The sequence below is a fragment of the Pan troglodytes genome, chromosome 12 (genome assembly GCF_028858775.2).
Source record: "Pan troglodytes isolate AG18354 chromosome 12, NHGRI_mPanTro3-v2.0_pri, whole genome shotgun sequence".
Classification (NCBI taxonomy): domain Eukaryota; kingdom Metazoa; phylum Chordata; class Mammalia; order Primates; family Hominidae; genus Pan; species Pan troglodytes.
The window spans coordinates 76,608,931-76,624,472 of record NC_072410.2 but is presented as its reverse complement, the minus strand read 5'-3'; the positions used below and the strand labels follow the sequence as shown (position 1 = coordinate 76,624,472).

Below are 15,542 nucleotides of genomic sequence, written 5' to 3'. Positions count from 1 at the left end.
TCTGTGTGCTTTATTCGTTTGTCTTCTTTATGGATCAGGTGCTACCAGGATTCACCCACCTTTGAGGCTTCTTCCCCCTTGAGTCTTGGTAACTTTACACTGAGCTCACACTAAGCTGGCCTGTGTGGGCAGCTGCAATCAAATGACCCAAATGGCATTTTCTTCTCTCCTTTCAGGACCGCCTCTTTTTCGTCATGGAATATGTAAATGGTGGAGACCTCATGTTTCAGATTCAGCGCTCCCGAAAATTCGACGAGCCTCGTTCACGGTTCTATGCTGCAGAGGTCACATCGGCCCTCATGTTCCTCCACCAGCATGGAGTCATCTACAGGTAGCCTCTTCTCTCCTCCTCTTTCCTGAAAGTGAAGAAAATAAAGGATGCTTCAGACACTTGAACTGACTTCAGCTCCTGCCCACTCGTCTCTTAGCAACCTGCTTTAGATTAGTTGTTTGTTCCAATTTGCTTACAGAAGACTTTTTTGGGGGCTGTTTATTCCTGTGAATGTTAGTATTTGAATGGCCCTGGGAGATTTGACCCACTGTTTGTGCCAGTTTTGATTTAAAGCTCAAGCATGACATTTTAAAGGCTTGGTGCCAGGTGACCTTGGTGTGACCTTCGTTTTTCTCTCTCTCCTCCACCCTCTTCCTTGAACATCAGGGCATTCTCTTTACGTTTTTCTTCTGTGCCATGAACTTCCTCCCCTTCCTAGTCTCTTGCCACTTCCTGAGTTTGTTTGGCTTAGTTTTCTCCAGCAGATAGAATCAGGGAAGGAGGAGTTGCTTGAGGGACTGGGGGTTTATGATCTTGGGTGGGGAACAAGGAATGGGAACTAGACAATATCCAACAGGAAGTTACTTTTTGCAGATCATCCAATCCTTTATTACTGCCCACTCCCCTTCCAAGAAACACACGCACGTCCACACACACATGCACGTGCACACTGATTTTCCATAAAGAGAACAAAACTACGAAGGCTGTTCTGTGAGGTCAGGAATTCTGGGAGGAGTAAATATTTATAATTAGCCACAAGGATACTCAAGTTCCTTAAGGTTTTCTCAATGGCTGTTAATTTCTTCACTTGGTCTTTGCTTCTTCTTTTTTTATTTTATTTTATTTTATTCTATTCTTTTTTTTTTTTTAATTGGGTAGAGGAGTAGCTGGTTTCGTTTCACCTAGAACTTGGTGAAACCAAGTATGGACATCATCTTGGTCTAGTGGAAGAAACCTAAATGGACAGAAAGGAGACCTGGATCTTTGATTTTTGTTGCCAACTGGAAGTGTGGCATTGGACAAGTCTCTGCCTTTTTGGGGCTTCAGTTGCCTTATATAAAGGTTGGTAGGTTGAACAATCCTCCTCTGAAAGATATCCAGGTCCTAATCCTTGAATGTGTGAACGTTACTGACCTGCTCCTGGGAGCAGTGCCCTGGCCAGATGTTCTTCAAGGCATTCTGGTCAACCCCACTCCAGGCTTCCCTTCCTTCTGCCATCTCTTAGCTTCCTTAGTCAGTGATTTTCTAGAGCCCATATAATAAAGTCCATACTTCCTAGCCTGCCATTCATGGCCCTCTGCCATGGGAATCCACGCATTTGTTTTCTATTGCTGCATATCCAGTGACCACAAACGGAATGGTGTCAAATAGCATCCATCCATTATCTCACAGTTTCCATTGGGTCAGGAGTCCAGGCATGACTTACCTACATGCCCTGGTCAGTGTATCACGAAGCTGTGATTGAGGAATCAGCCGGGCTGCATTCTCTTCTGAAGTTTGGGCTCATCTTTCAAGCTCATGTGCTTGTGGGTAGAATTTTTTTCCTTGCAGCTTTAGTACTTATGTGGCTTGCTCCTTCAAGGCCAGCAGGAGAGCAAGTCTTTTCTGCCGTAAGTCTCTAACTTCAGGGAAGGTCTGGGCCTTCTTTTCAATGGCCCTAATCAGGCTTACCCAAGATAATGTCCCTTTTGATTAACTCAAAGTCAGATGATTAGGATCCTTAATTATATCTGCAAAATCCCTTTGCCATATAATGTCGCATAACCTCAGTAGTGATATCACATCAGCTTTGCCATATTCTGTTGGTTAGAGGTAAGTCACAGGCTCCACCTTACTCAAGGGCAAAAGATTATGGGATTATACCAGAGCATGAGTTGGGGGTCACTTTAGGCTGTGTCTGCTACAGCTTCATATACCTTTCTCTCCTCACTTCCCACACCCCTTGTTTCGCACCCACAAAGTTTCTTAGCTTTTCTCAAACTCACCTGCCAATTTCCAACTTTGCTGTGCTTCTGCCCTCATTTGCACCTCCTCTGTCCAGCCCCAAAACCCCGTGTAGCACTGCCTGCCTGGCCCCATCAGCCAGAGTGAGTCCCTCCGTCCCTCACACTTTCCTTTGTGAAGAAATTGCAGTTTGAGACTTTCATTGCTGCACCTGCCCCTGTTCACCTTGTGGTAGGATTAGACATCTATATGGATCCTTCACTAAGTTTCAAACTCAAAGGGCCATTTCTTCTTTTTATTAAACCTTCAATCTTCCTTTATTCTTAATCTACATGCTCTTCTTGATTTGTGCATAATGAATATCAACCACTGACTTCAGTTAATGGTCTGAATGGCCTTAATCCCTATCCTCAAAGCAATTTACAAGCTACTTAGAGATGCAGGAGTTGGATACAATGCACGTACTTCAAGGCTGTGCATTGTTAGGTGCCAAGGACAAGAAGAAAAACGCCATTTCTTGAGATGCCTTCCCCATCTCTAATACAGTGAGTACAATCACCAACATTTTATTGCAGGGATACAGAGACTCAATTTAAGGAATGTGTCCAAAGCCATACTTGGTAAATGACAGACATAGGAGGTATAACTGACACACCAACTCATGCTGCACACCATGACACTTGGTACCCTGCCTTTTCAAGTCCAACTCTAAACTCCTTCACTAATCATTTTAGGTACTCCAAAACTTGACCTTCCCTTAGACATTTCTGCTTCCCTAAATGAATGCCTTCCTCTCACCAACCTGTGACCACTTTTGCCCTGTTGGTTTCTATGAGCCATTCTCTTCTCCCCACTTGCCTTCCCATTGTCCTAACCATTCTTATCACAGTGGCTGGCTCCTTCATCCTCTAAATGCTGGTTTTCCCCAGGGCCTTCCTCCCTCCTCATTCTTATTCTACATACTGGGCAATTTCAACCTTCCCATGGCTTCAGACAACTTCTACATGCCAATGACTCTTCACATCTGTATATCCAGCATTCCTCTATATCTAGCCCCCCATTATTTCCAGAGCCCCACACAAGATCTCTTCCGTTAAACCTCTCCCCATCAATGTTGGACCTTCCCAGCCTTCTCCCTTCTTCCCTGGCTAGTTTGCAGTAGTTACTGTCTTCACTAGCTCACTGCCTCTTGGTTTTCTGCCCTCCAGTCTATCCATCCGCCTCCCCTCAATTGCTGCCCACTATTCTTCTAAAACACAGACTGGTTGTTGCATGTTCCCCTTCTTAGCAGCCTTCAGCCTTATAAGATAAAGTCCAAACCCCTTTGGGAACCAGACCCCTTCACGCCCTGGCCCCGGGGCTGCTGTGCATAGCTTTGTAGTTTGGGCCCAGCAGAAGTGAGGGGCACAGGCCGTGGGTTGGGGAAGGCATCCAGCCCCTCTCCACTTGCATGGGGAGCTTCAGCCCTCAGCAAGAGATGCTTTTCTGCCCAGAGGAGATGGAGTTTTATGCTTCTCACAAAGACACCGTACTGTTAACAGGGCCCCGATGGCCATGATGACCTTTTGGCCCTTATCCCTATTGCCACCCTTTAGGCACTCCAAATTACTTGCCATTATCCCCCAAATACCATTCCCTCTCACTTCTCTGAGACTTTGCCCCCATTGTCCCTAGGATTCCCTTGCTCCTAATCTGTGTCTGCATCAGTGGTTCCCAGTTTGCATCCAAGATCTGACTGCCTCAGGGTCTCTGGTTTAAAAAAATACAGATCCTATAATACTTGGGGAGAGGAAATAGGTAAGGGGATGGGTGAAAACAGAATGGTCATGAGTAGCTGATTGCTGGAGATGGATGATGGGCACTTGGAGTTCACTATTCTGTCTACTTTTACTTATGTTTTGCCATAATAATCATAAACACAGATTCCAGAGTAATACTCCTGGAGCTATTGATTCAATAGATCTGATATATGGAGTTCAGGAATTTGTATTTTAAAAAAAGTGTTCTCTAGGTGATTGGGGGACCATAGCTCAAGAGAATTTCATCCTCAGGACCTCATCAAGCACTCCAGCTGTGAGCGGCCTCCCCTGACTCCCTCCCCTAGTGGGATCATGCCTCCCTGAGCAACATGACAGTCTCTTTATTGTGCATTTTGCTTGTTCCCTCTGCCACCCTTGGGTTTTTACTTATGATACCTCTTCTGTGATTGAGAACTCCACCTGAGAGTGCTTACCTAGTTGATCTAAGACAGTACCCTACTGGCAGTAGATGATCAATAAATATTTGTTCTTCTAGTCTCTACTGCCCCAGAGTCTTCTAATCCAGTGGATTGCTACCTCACAGGCATATATTTCTCCAGTCTTTGTTTGAAGCATTTCTAGTATACAACATATTTTTTTCTGTGACCCTAGAAAACACCCCATTTCCTCTTATCTTTTATTTTATGGATTTATGAGGACCCTGTGGTCTGTGTTTCCCATGCTGCCTTTGTATCAAGCTGCAAAAGGCTCTGTGAAGGGCTCTGTGGGGAAGTCTATATGAGGTTGATGGAGAAGCTGTACGTATGTGTTTCTGCCTGTTTGCTTCTGGCCATTCTGATCCAGGCAGAGACCATGTTTTATGTGATACAGGGAATTTATGTGGGAGACAGGCAAGACCAAATTTAGGAAGACAAGTGTCATTGCTTAAGTTGAGATAGAATTTTCCAGCCTTCCTGTTGGAATTGATATACAAACTAATTAGCAGCTAATTGGTTCATGTCCAAGAAGTAAGAGAAGTCATTTCTCTGGCTCACACTTGAAAGAGAGCCCAAACAGATAGACACAATCTCCTTTTCCTCTGGTTTCTTTTCCCCCTAGACAGCAGAGGGTGCTGTCTCTGTGTCCCCTGCTGGACACGGGGTGGGGGAAGCAGGGGGAGGGGTGGGTGGGGGTTCCTGTCCCTTGTGCTGTAGTAGAAGAATGCATTAGATCACCTGTTTCCACTTTTCCTAATTATGGCATTTAACCACCCGCCCTCCCCATACACTTGTAGACACTGTGGGAGGTTTTTGAAGGGTGGGCCTTCCGTCCAAGGTTGATTCAGGGAAATTCCTCCTCCTCAACATGCTGCTCAGTGCTTATGCATGTTAGTCTCCGAGCTGCTCAACGGCAGCAGCTGACTTTCAGAGAATAATCCCTCTGTCCACATGTCATGAAGGAGAAATTTTGTGATGATGCCTCAGACAGTGAGGGGAGTAGGGGGGCCTGGGAATGGAGCTGAAGGCTTGGCAGCCAGGAAGGTATCTTTTTATTCTTTTGTAATCCAGAAGCCAGGAGCGCTGTGCAGCAGAGGGTGGAGAAAGACATAGATTCCATAGCCCTGACCAAGTGTCCCCATGTTTTCTGCCTGCATCCTTATCAATAAAGTGGGGATGATAGTTATACCTGTCTCACAAAGTCGTAGGGATTTCATGAGTGAATAGGTCTAAGTAATTTTAAATAAATACCACCTGCCACAGAGTAAGTTCTCAGTAAATGTTAGCCAGTCACATACCTCGAATTTACATTACTAAGATGCAGTGAAAGAACATTAGAGATTTCTTATCCATCCCAGTCTCCAAAAGGAATGCCTGAAATCACTTTAGAGAAGTGAATTATTTCTTGTCCTTTTTTCTTCATTCTTCCCTTCTGATAAAATTGAACTCTTTCTTTTTTGAAATGATAAAGTAGTAGTCATAGGAAAAATAAAAATCTAAGCAGTGAAGAAAGGTGTAAAGTCCGTTTTTCTTCATCAAACTCATAACTACCCAGGGGTAAACAGTTTAACAGTTTCTAGACAACTTTCTGAGAAATCTTCGTGAGCAACTTACAAAACCTCTTTGTGACTGGTCTCCACTTGTGAAGTTTAGATAGTACCTGCCTTGTCTCTTTCAAAAGGTAGCTGAGAGTGATTGCTGGAAGTCAGACTGTGATAGAGGATATGAAAGCCAGTGGGAAATGACAGAGCATCTTATTTATGTCACATATCATGAATAATTAACATTTGTCATTTTGAGCATTAAAATTTGGTCTTTATCCACCAGCAGAGAAAGATGTAAGTTATAAACTCTCCCTCCTTAGATTCTCCAAGCCTTTTGATCTCTAATGAGCCCTTATCATCATTCCCTGAGAGTCAGTCTTCCCTTAGTGCCTGTCGTGTGCCTGGTGCCAGAATTGGGCAGAGGGGAGACAAGGAGAAAGGAGGTGCCTCTGACTTGGCCAAGCCTAGATTCTTCTGTACTCAGGAGGTACTTAGAAAGGGCTTTCCTTGTTGACCATGATGTTTACAAAAAGTCAGATAAGAATCAAGAGCAAGGAACAAAAATCCAGTCAGAACCTCAGTGCACCTTATAAACCTGTCTTAACTATCTTGTTCTTTCCAGAGCCGGAGAACAAAGCCCAAAGGAGAGGCTTAGGAGGGGCTTTCCTAGAAGAAGCTGGGGTTGTACTGAGGTCTCTAGCTGTGCCCTCCAAACCAGGCCTCCGTATGGAAAATGCATACGAAGTTGTGATGTAAATTTTAGTCCTGCCATCCTGCTAGTCAGAGGGGAAACTGTGTGCCTTAATCTCTGGAATCATATCCTGCCATTGGCACACAGTTAGGGATTTCCTGACTTGAATGAAGGTCTTCAGTTAAACCTGAGTTAATAACTGGAAGGTCTAACATGTAGTCTCATCCTCTTTTAATACATTATCAAGTTATTTAAAGCTCTAATACAAACAAAGGGAGGAGAAGGTAGGGGCATCTCTTTTTGCCTTTGAGTCTTCTAGGACCTGACCTTTAGAAAGTCACTGAGGGTACTTGGGGATCGTTTTCCCCAGAGAGCATCGTTCTTAGCTGTCAGCGTTACCCCATCCATTATAGAAAATGATATTTTGACATAAAGTTCCTAAGGATCTAAGGGCCGAGTCTCTAATGGAAGGAAATCAGCTACCATGGCAGAAAATGATGAGTTAAATCAGGGAGGGCCTTGGAGACTGCATAATCCATCTCCTTCGTTTTATAGGTGCAGAACTTGGAAACCAAAATTGTGGAATAACTCACCCGAGTTTACACAATGAGGTAGTATAAAGCTTAGATGTTACTTCAGTCAAAGATATACATACAGATGAATTAGTTCTACATGGTGTTTTGGTTAATAAAAAAGCAGTTTTTTTTTGCCTTCCCTCCCCTCAATTTCCCCTTCCAAAGAAGCAACCACATTCAACTCGCAGCTAGGTCTTTTGGTATGTACCTCTGTATTTAGAAATAACATTATCTTATTGTACTTTTCTTTTTTTTTTTTTTGAGATAGGGTCTTGCTCTGTTGTCCAGGCTGCCATGCAGTGTTACAATGATAGCTCACTGCAACCTGGAACTCCTGGGTTTGAGCAATCCTCTCACCTCAGCCTCCCAAATTGCTGGGATTACACAGGCATGAACCACGGGACCTAGCCTTATTGTTATTTTAAAAACAATTATTTTACACATTATCTAGTGACTTACCACTGTGGAAAATGATGATTTAGTTCTGTTTCTCACCCACTACCCACCTCCACAGCCCTATCATATACACACACCCTTCCCAACCTCCTATCCTCTCAATATGGTTTACTGTAATTTTGGTTAAATGAATATATAGTATACATTATTATGACTGTGAAATACCATTTGGAATTCAGTTATGTGGTATGCTATAGTTACTTTTCCTTCCCAATGCATTTTTTTTTGTTTATTTTCCCTGGAGTTAATAAATATCTCTTTGTCTTCTATGTAATTATTATTGATTCAACCACAAACTCTCTACAAACTGTCCATATCTCCTTTTAGCATGTTTAGGTATAATCAGTATTCTATCAATTTCATATTCTTGGATACATTCTTTGCCAAGCCTTGTAAACTATTCCAGTCTAAATGGTTACCTTCTGCCCTGTGTGCCTGCTGCAAAGCTGTCACCCTGGGATCCCACTTCACTTTCATCCTAGGCTTCCTTTTCCCACTATCCTGTGAAGCTCCTGGCTCCAGTATCCCCTGTCTTCCTCTTTCTTTGTATACTGCATCAATTTGGTGAAGCACCTTTAGTAGATTTCTGAGAACAAATATATAGGAAGTGAAATATTGAGACTTTCCTTTTATATCTAAAATCATCTTTATTTTACTCTCAGACTTGATAAAGAGTTTGACTGGGCATAGAATTTTAGATTAAAAAGAATCCTCAGATGAGATCATGTCCTTTGCAGGGACATGGGTGGAGCTGGAAGCCGTTATCCTCAGCAAACTAACACAGGAACAGAAAAGCAAACACTGCATGTTCTCACCTACAAGTGGGAGCTGAATGATGAGAACACATGGACACATGGTGGGGAACTACACACACTGGGGTCTGTCGGGGATGGGGTTGGGAGGGTGGGGAGAGGGAGAGCATCAGAAAGAATAGCTAATGGATGCTGGGCTTAATACCTAGGTGATGGGATGATCTGTACAGCAGACCACCATGGCATGCATTTACCTGTATAACAAACATGCACATCCTGCATAAGAACTCAGAACTTAAAATAAAAGTTGAAGTTAAAAAAAAAAAAAAAGCATTTTCACTCAATTTTAAGGTATCATTCCATTGTCTTCCAGCTCTCAGTGCTGCTGTGCAGAAGTCTGAAGTCAATTGAATTCTCAATCATTTGTATGGATCTATTTCTCTTTTCCAGAAGTGTGTTAAAGCTTTGTCTCCATTATTCTAAAATTATTGAATGATGCGATATAGGTCTGTTTTCATCTATTGCACTCACCCGGGATAGATCTCTTCAATTTAGAAAATTAAGCCCTTCAGTTCTAGAGAATGTATTACTTATTTCTTTAATGATTCTTTCTCTTCTGTTTTCTCTTTCTGGAACTATCATTCAGATATTGGACTAGTCAACTTGGGGTTCACTGTAGACTAATCTGAGTGGCCCACTTAGTTGGGGAACCTCAGACTATCACTATTTCTAGGCCTTTCCTCTTGGAGTGCTTCGATTACTCCCAGAGTCCTGCCTAAAGGGAGACGGCCTGGTGGCCAGCACCGCAGGAACCAAGTGAAGCCAGATTAGAGGACCCGGCTTCCAGAATACACATGTTTATTTAATTCTCCTGTGTTCAGTACTATACCCTCATGCCCACCTATCCCCACTCCATGATTAGTCTAGAGATCCTGTTTCACTTCTCCAGAGAATAAACCTCTAGGGACAGGGAAGGGGCCGTGCCAAGAAGAAAAGAGAATCTGGATTTATAACTAGTTTTCAAACAAATCTCTCTTTTATCTTGCTCCACATCACCCTCATCTCCGGAGTAACTGTTACTGCATATTTCCTGAGCTTTAGGGATAGGAAGATGGAAATTCTGCAGCAAAAATTTGATTGCTCTTGACCTTCCCCATTGCTGGTTCAGGATTCAGTTTTCTTGGATCTACTAATTCAGTTACCACTCATCCATTTACTTTCAAGATTCCAACATTGTGTTGCATTCTTTTCTTATTCTCTCCATCTTTGTGTGTAATTTTGAGAAGGAAAGTAAAATAATGGTGAATATTCAATATCTACAGTCTTTATCCAGAAATGAACAAGAATCATAATAACAGCAGCAACAACAATAATAGCAAAACACTTATTTAGCCTTTGTGTAGCCAGACACTATTCTAAACACTTTGCACATATTACTTATTTAGTCATCACACCAACCTTATACAGTAGAAACTCTTACTGTCCACTGGATTTACAACCTTTCCAAAAAGGAGATGTTGCCACATCCTACCACCATCACTGGCACTGTCAGGTCAGCCTGTCCTCTTTGTTGCCAGTCACAGTTTTACACGGGAAGCAACATTGTATGTTGGAGACAGCACAGAGTTTGAGGTCAGAAGAATGAGGCTGAATCCTGGGTCTGCCTCATCTTTGTTGTGTTTTCCTGGGTAGAATAATTAAGCTGTTTGAAATGCAGTTTTCTCAGTGTTCCATGGGAATTATAATGCAAACCTCTCTGGACTGCTTTGAAAATTACATGAGAAAACATTTGCAGAAGTGCTGAGTGCAATCTTTGACACCTAGTAAGCTCCATTATTATTGGTTGGCTAAACGGAGAACACAGTTCTGGAGTCAGAAAGTGAATGGACTGAATCATGCCCCCAACCCCCAGATTCTTATGTTGAAGCTCCAATCCCCAGTACCTCAGAATGTGATGGCATTTGGAGATAGGGCCTTTAAAGAGGTAATGGAAGCAAAATGAGGTCATTGGGTGACCTAATCCAATATGACTGATGTCCTTATAAGAAGAGGAGATTAGGACACAGACAAGCACAAGGGAAGACCTTGTGAAGAAACTGGGAGAATACAGCCTTCTGCAAGCCAAGGAGAGAGACTCAAAAGAAACCAACCCTGCCAGCACCTTGGTCTTACACTTCTAGCCTTCACAACTGCAAGAAAATAAATTCCTGTTAAGTCACTCAATCTGTAGTTTTTTGTTATGGCAGTTCTAGCAAACTAATACTGAGAACCTCAGTTCAAGTCCTAGTATTGCCACTTACTAACTGTGTAATGCTGGGCAAATGACCTCATCTCTCTGAGCCACAGTTTCCTCATCTATAAAATGGTACCACTAATGTATATTAAAATAAGAGGGCAAGGCCTGCGGACTTGGCATAAATTGTAATAGTTAAATAAGCTACTGGGCATAAAAATGTCTCTGGGGTTGTTTGGGGGCTCAGCCAGTGCCTGAGGAGTTACAGGTACCCCCACGATGGTGGCAGTGCAGTAACACTGCAGTCTGGGAGGAGCAGGTTGGTGGATATGTGAGTCTGTGTCTCTTTTGCAGGCTAAGGGCCCAGATCTCACAACCAGGTGATATTTTATTCTTGTGGTCACTTTGGGACCCAGGGACAGGATATATAGATACTGATAAACGTGCATGACGGTAACCAATGGGCTGGAAGGGCTGACAGATCTGCTTGCATTATAAAGCTGCAAAGTCGGCAGGGTGCAGTGGCTCACACTGGTAATCCCAACACTTTGGGAGGCCGAGGCGGGTGGATCACAAGGTCAGGAGATCGAGACCATCCTGGCTAACGCGGGGAAACCCCATCTCTAGTAAATATACAAAAAAAATTAGCCGGGCATGGTGGCGGGCGTCTGTAGTCCCAGCTACTCGGGAGGCTGAGGCAGGAGAATGGCGTGAACCTGGGAGGCGGAGCTTGCAGTGAGCCGAGATCACACCACTGCATTCCAGCCTGGGAGACAGAGCGAGACTCCGTCTCAAAAAAAAAAAAAAAAAAACTGCGAAGTCTGACTTCGGTGTCTTGACTTCGCTGTTGGGCTCCCTTTGCACCCAGCCACCTTCATGAGAACCCGGCCCCATGCCCTGGTCCCTATGTGACCTGCTTCAGCAAAGAAGCTGCCTTTGGAAATGTGCACTTTAGTTATAAGAGTCATTCTGTCCCTCTCCCATGTCATATAGATGAAGAGCTTGTCCCCTACTAAAGGAATGCCAAATACCAGCATGAGTTTTTCAGGAGTCATCACTTTTATATGGGTCCAAATCTACTTGAGGCTGAGACTATCTTTATCCCAAACTGATTCCATGCAGTGTTACCTGCCAGTGACAGTTGGGGGGTGAAAGCATTGTGACCTAACAAAGGGGAAGGGAGGAGGAGAGAGGAGAGACTGAGCTGGCTGGGATGAAAGCCAAGTTTACATTCCTTGGAGGAAGCCGCGTTATTGCTGACCAGCTTAGAAGTAGAATTCTGACTGCCTTTGACATCAGAGGTTTAGAGCAAACAGGAAGTTTGGAACCAAAGGGAAATTCCTGATTAAATTTGAGTGTTTCAGCTAGTAATGTGTGTTCAGAGCAAAAATTATGAGGGACCCCGTCATCTCTTATTTTTGTGTCTTTCATGGTAGCTCATATAGAACTGAGAACCCATTATAGTGGTTAAGGGCACAACTCTGGAAGCCCTGGTCTCTAACCCTGCCTCTGCGCTCATTAGATCTGTGATGTTGGGCAAAGAACTTAACTTCCCTAAACCTCAGTTTCTTCATCTGTTAAATGGGGTTACTACTCCCCCCCACCCACACAGAAATATTGTGAGAATCAAATGAGAGTTAGTACGAGTAAAGCAGTAACAACTGGTTCTAGTACAGAGTAATTGCTCACTAAACATTAATTAATGTTATTATTATCATTGTTATTTTGCAAGTGGCTGAGTGCACAGTTCATAAGATTCACTTTGTCCATCTTAAAAATGGGGATGAATGTATCCTGCTAGTTAGTAAACTGATGAAAACACTTTGTCTAGTTAGAGGCCTCCAAACAAGGGCTAATTTGAGGTGTTGGGACCTGTCCTATATAGGGGAATTTGACATCAATATATTTTATTTTATGACTATGCTGTGTTCTATAGAAAGTAGACGTCTTGGAACAATTATTGCTGCAATATATTCAACAGCCAGTACTGAATGCTCCAAGGCTTAGTCATATGATTTTTGTTTCTTCAATGCCTTTGGCTATTGAATCATTAGATTGAGCTACTAAAAATGAGAATTGTTTCAGCAAACAAGTGGCAGCTTTGCCGTGGTAAGCAGAGTCCTGTGTGAATGTTTGAAGTTGGTCTCTGTGGTCCCTCCCAGTTGGCCATGTTTGTTTCAAGATGACTCAGGCTGGAGGTGGGGTGAGGAGGAGAGTGGTAGGGGGTACCATAGTGAGCTGAGGCAGTGGAGACTACACTTAATTGGCTTTGCTTCCCTCTGGTCATGCAGCAGCAAGCTAAGGATTCATACTGCTAATTGTTGCCACCTTCTCTCTCCTTGCTTCTGGGTCTCTTCTTCCAACATTCTTGGCCAATTCATTCTGGTAAGCAAGGAGTTGGGTTGCTTTCTTGCTCAGAAGCCTGCCATGACTCCATTATCCCAAGACATCCCCACTCTTCTGCCACTTACTCAAAGCCACCCATAAGCTGACCCTGCCCCTAGCTTCCTCTCTGGGGTTTATATACTGATCTCTTTCTACCCCACAAGATGACCCCTTTCTATCTCCTCAACAGCTTCTCCAGCCAAACTCCTCTTTGAGTCACTACTTGAGCCTAACAGAGGTGCTCATTGACAGGCCTTTGACACACCCATACACAATGTGCATTTATTACCAAGATCTTAAGCATCAATAGTCACAATACAACATGTTTCCACCACCCTGTACCTTTGCTTAGGAATACCATACCTTTTCCTGGAATAAGGTATGGTATTTTTTTTTTTACGCTAACTTTTCATCCTTTGAGATTCAGCTTCAGATCATTTTTCCTGGCTGTTAGTTATTTCTTCCAGTGAAGTTAGTTATTTCTTCCTCCTGTTAACATTGCATCTGCTACCTTATATTCTAGCACTTCTTATACTGCATTGCAACTATTTCTTGGTTGACTGACCCTACAGAGTTTCCATAGGTTATGATAAATGTATAGTTATACCCAGTGACCCATGATTTCTTGACTAACCTATTTACATTTATCGAGAAAACTCCAGGGAGGTGAGGGGATTTTCTAAGCATATTTGGCTGCAGGATATATTTTCTAATGGACTTCTCACTGGACCGCTCTTCCCCTGGGCTCCTTTCTGTGTGCATGGCCCTATTTCACCTGTCTTTTTAGTCTTCACAAGGTCTGGTTGGTGAGTTGCTGCAGTGGAAAGAATACAGAGTTAGGAATTAGGGACTAGAACTCTAATAAAGCTCAGTCTTAGTTGGGTGTCCTTGGGCAAATGACTTCTCCTTGCTGGGTCTCAGTTTTCCTACCTACAAAATATGGTGGCCAGACTGGATGATCTAGCTCTGTGATCCTAAGATTGTTTGGTCTGGGAATGCCTTGAACAGCATCTGAAAATGAATTTCTGAAAATCTGTCTCAAAATTACCTCAGTGAGGCTCCAGAAGGTAACTGATCCCAAGTAACAAGAGTGCCCCTGAGGAACATTCAGAGATCCGGGCCCACAATTCCTGTCATTCCTTGGAAGGTGAGACTTCATTGGCTGGTGGTCCTGTGCTCTGCTCTCAGTATGTCAAATCACCGTCTGTGGGTTTTCCTCCCTCTCTAATTTACTCAAAGTCCTCCCTTTTAACCAAAACAAATAGCTTTTGGGGGATCTGATGTTGCCAAGTTGTATTTGCTCCTGTGGTAAGCAGAGCTCCCGCAAGGGGCTGTAACCAACCATGTAAGCAAGAACTGCTGGCCGAGGAGCAGGGATGCTTGCTCAGAAGTCCTAGTCCTGTCAGGATTGAGAATGCCACCCCTGAGACAACACCCTCTCGGAAGTGGGGCATCTCTCATGAAATCCCCTCCCTTGTTGGAAATCTGCTCATGCAAAAGCATTCATCAGAAGGGGGTTTCTTTCTAGATTTGTACTTTTGTCTGGGGAAGCAACTAAGAAAAATATCTGTTGTTTGAAGAGCAGTATAATTTAAGCAGACATTCATTTATTCATTCAACAGACAACGAGTAAGTCATTTTTGCTGTGCCAGGTATAGGACTCTAAGATGCCATGACAAGGAAGAAGAGCACATTCTGTCTCTACCTTCTTTCTGAATCTTCCTTCTTTCCTTTTCTTTTTTCTCTTCTCTTCTCTTTTCTTGATGGGATCTCGCTCTGTCACCCATGCTGGAGTGTAGTAGCACGATCTCAGCTCACTGCAACCTCCGCCTCCCAGGTTCAAGCGATTCTCCCACCTCAGCCTCCTTGAATAGCTGGGATTACAAGCACCCGCCAACTTGCCTGGTTCACTTTTGGATTTTTAGTAGAAATGGGGTTTCACTATGTTGGCCAGCTAGTCTCAAACTCCTGACCTCGAGTGATCTGTCCGCCTTGGCCTCCCGAAGTCTGGGATTACAGGTGTGAGCCACCATGCCTGGCCTATTTCTTTTTTAAAAAACTGATAACCAGAGAGACAGTCTCTGCCCCTTTGGCACTTGAATTTAGGTGGGGATGGCAGACAATAAAAGAAGCAATAACAATAAGAGTTATGATAGAAAAAAATATGGAGTTGCCAGGGAAACACATTACAGGGATACCTCAGCCAGTTTAGAAAAAGTCAAGGAAGGCTTTCTGGAGGAAGTGACCACTCCCGGAGAGATCCAATGGGCTAAGTAAGAGTTGGCCAGAGAAAGAAGACATGGAAGAGTGGCCCAAGGAGTGGGAATAGCATGTGCAAAGGCTCTGGTGGAGGGAGAGGGAACACCAAATGGGTCTGTGGCTCTACAGAATTTGTATATGCCTGGAACTCAAAGCACAAATAGAGGCCAGGGACCCTAGCCTCAGAGGCTGTCGA

At 43.6% G+C, this 15,542-nt stretch overlaps 1 protein-coding gene across 18 annotated transcripts in view; it reads left to right on the top strand.

Moving 5' to 3' along the window:
- Window positions 1–15,542, top strand: part of PRKCE (protein kinase C epsilon) — a 537,105-nt gene that overhangs the window by 433,249 nt on the left and 88,314 nt on the right. For all 18 annotated transcript variants that reach the window (XM_003308992.7, XM_016948463.4, XM_054677822.2 and 15 more), the window contains one exon: window positions 177–331. In XM_003308992.7, coding sequence (XP_003309040.2) covers window positions 177–331 — 155 coding nt within the window. The remainder of the gene's footprint in view (window positions 1–176; window positions 332–15,542) is intronic.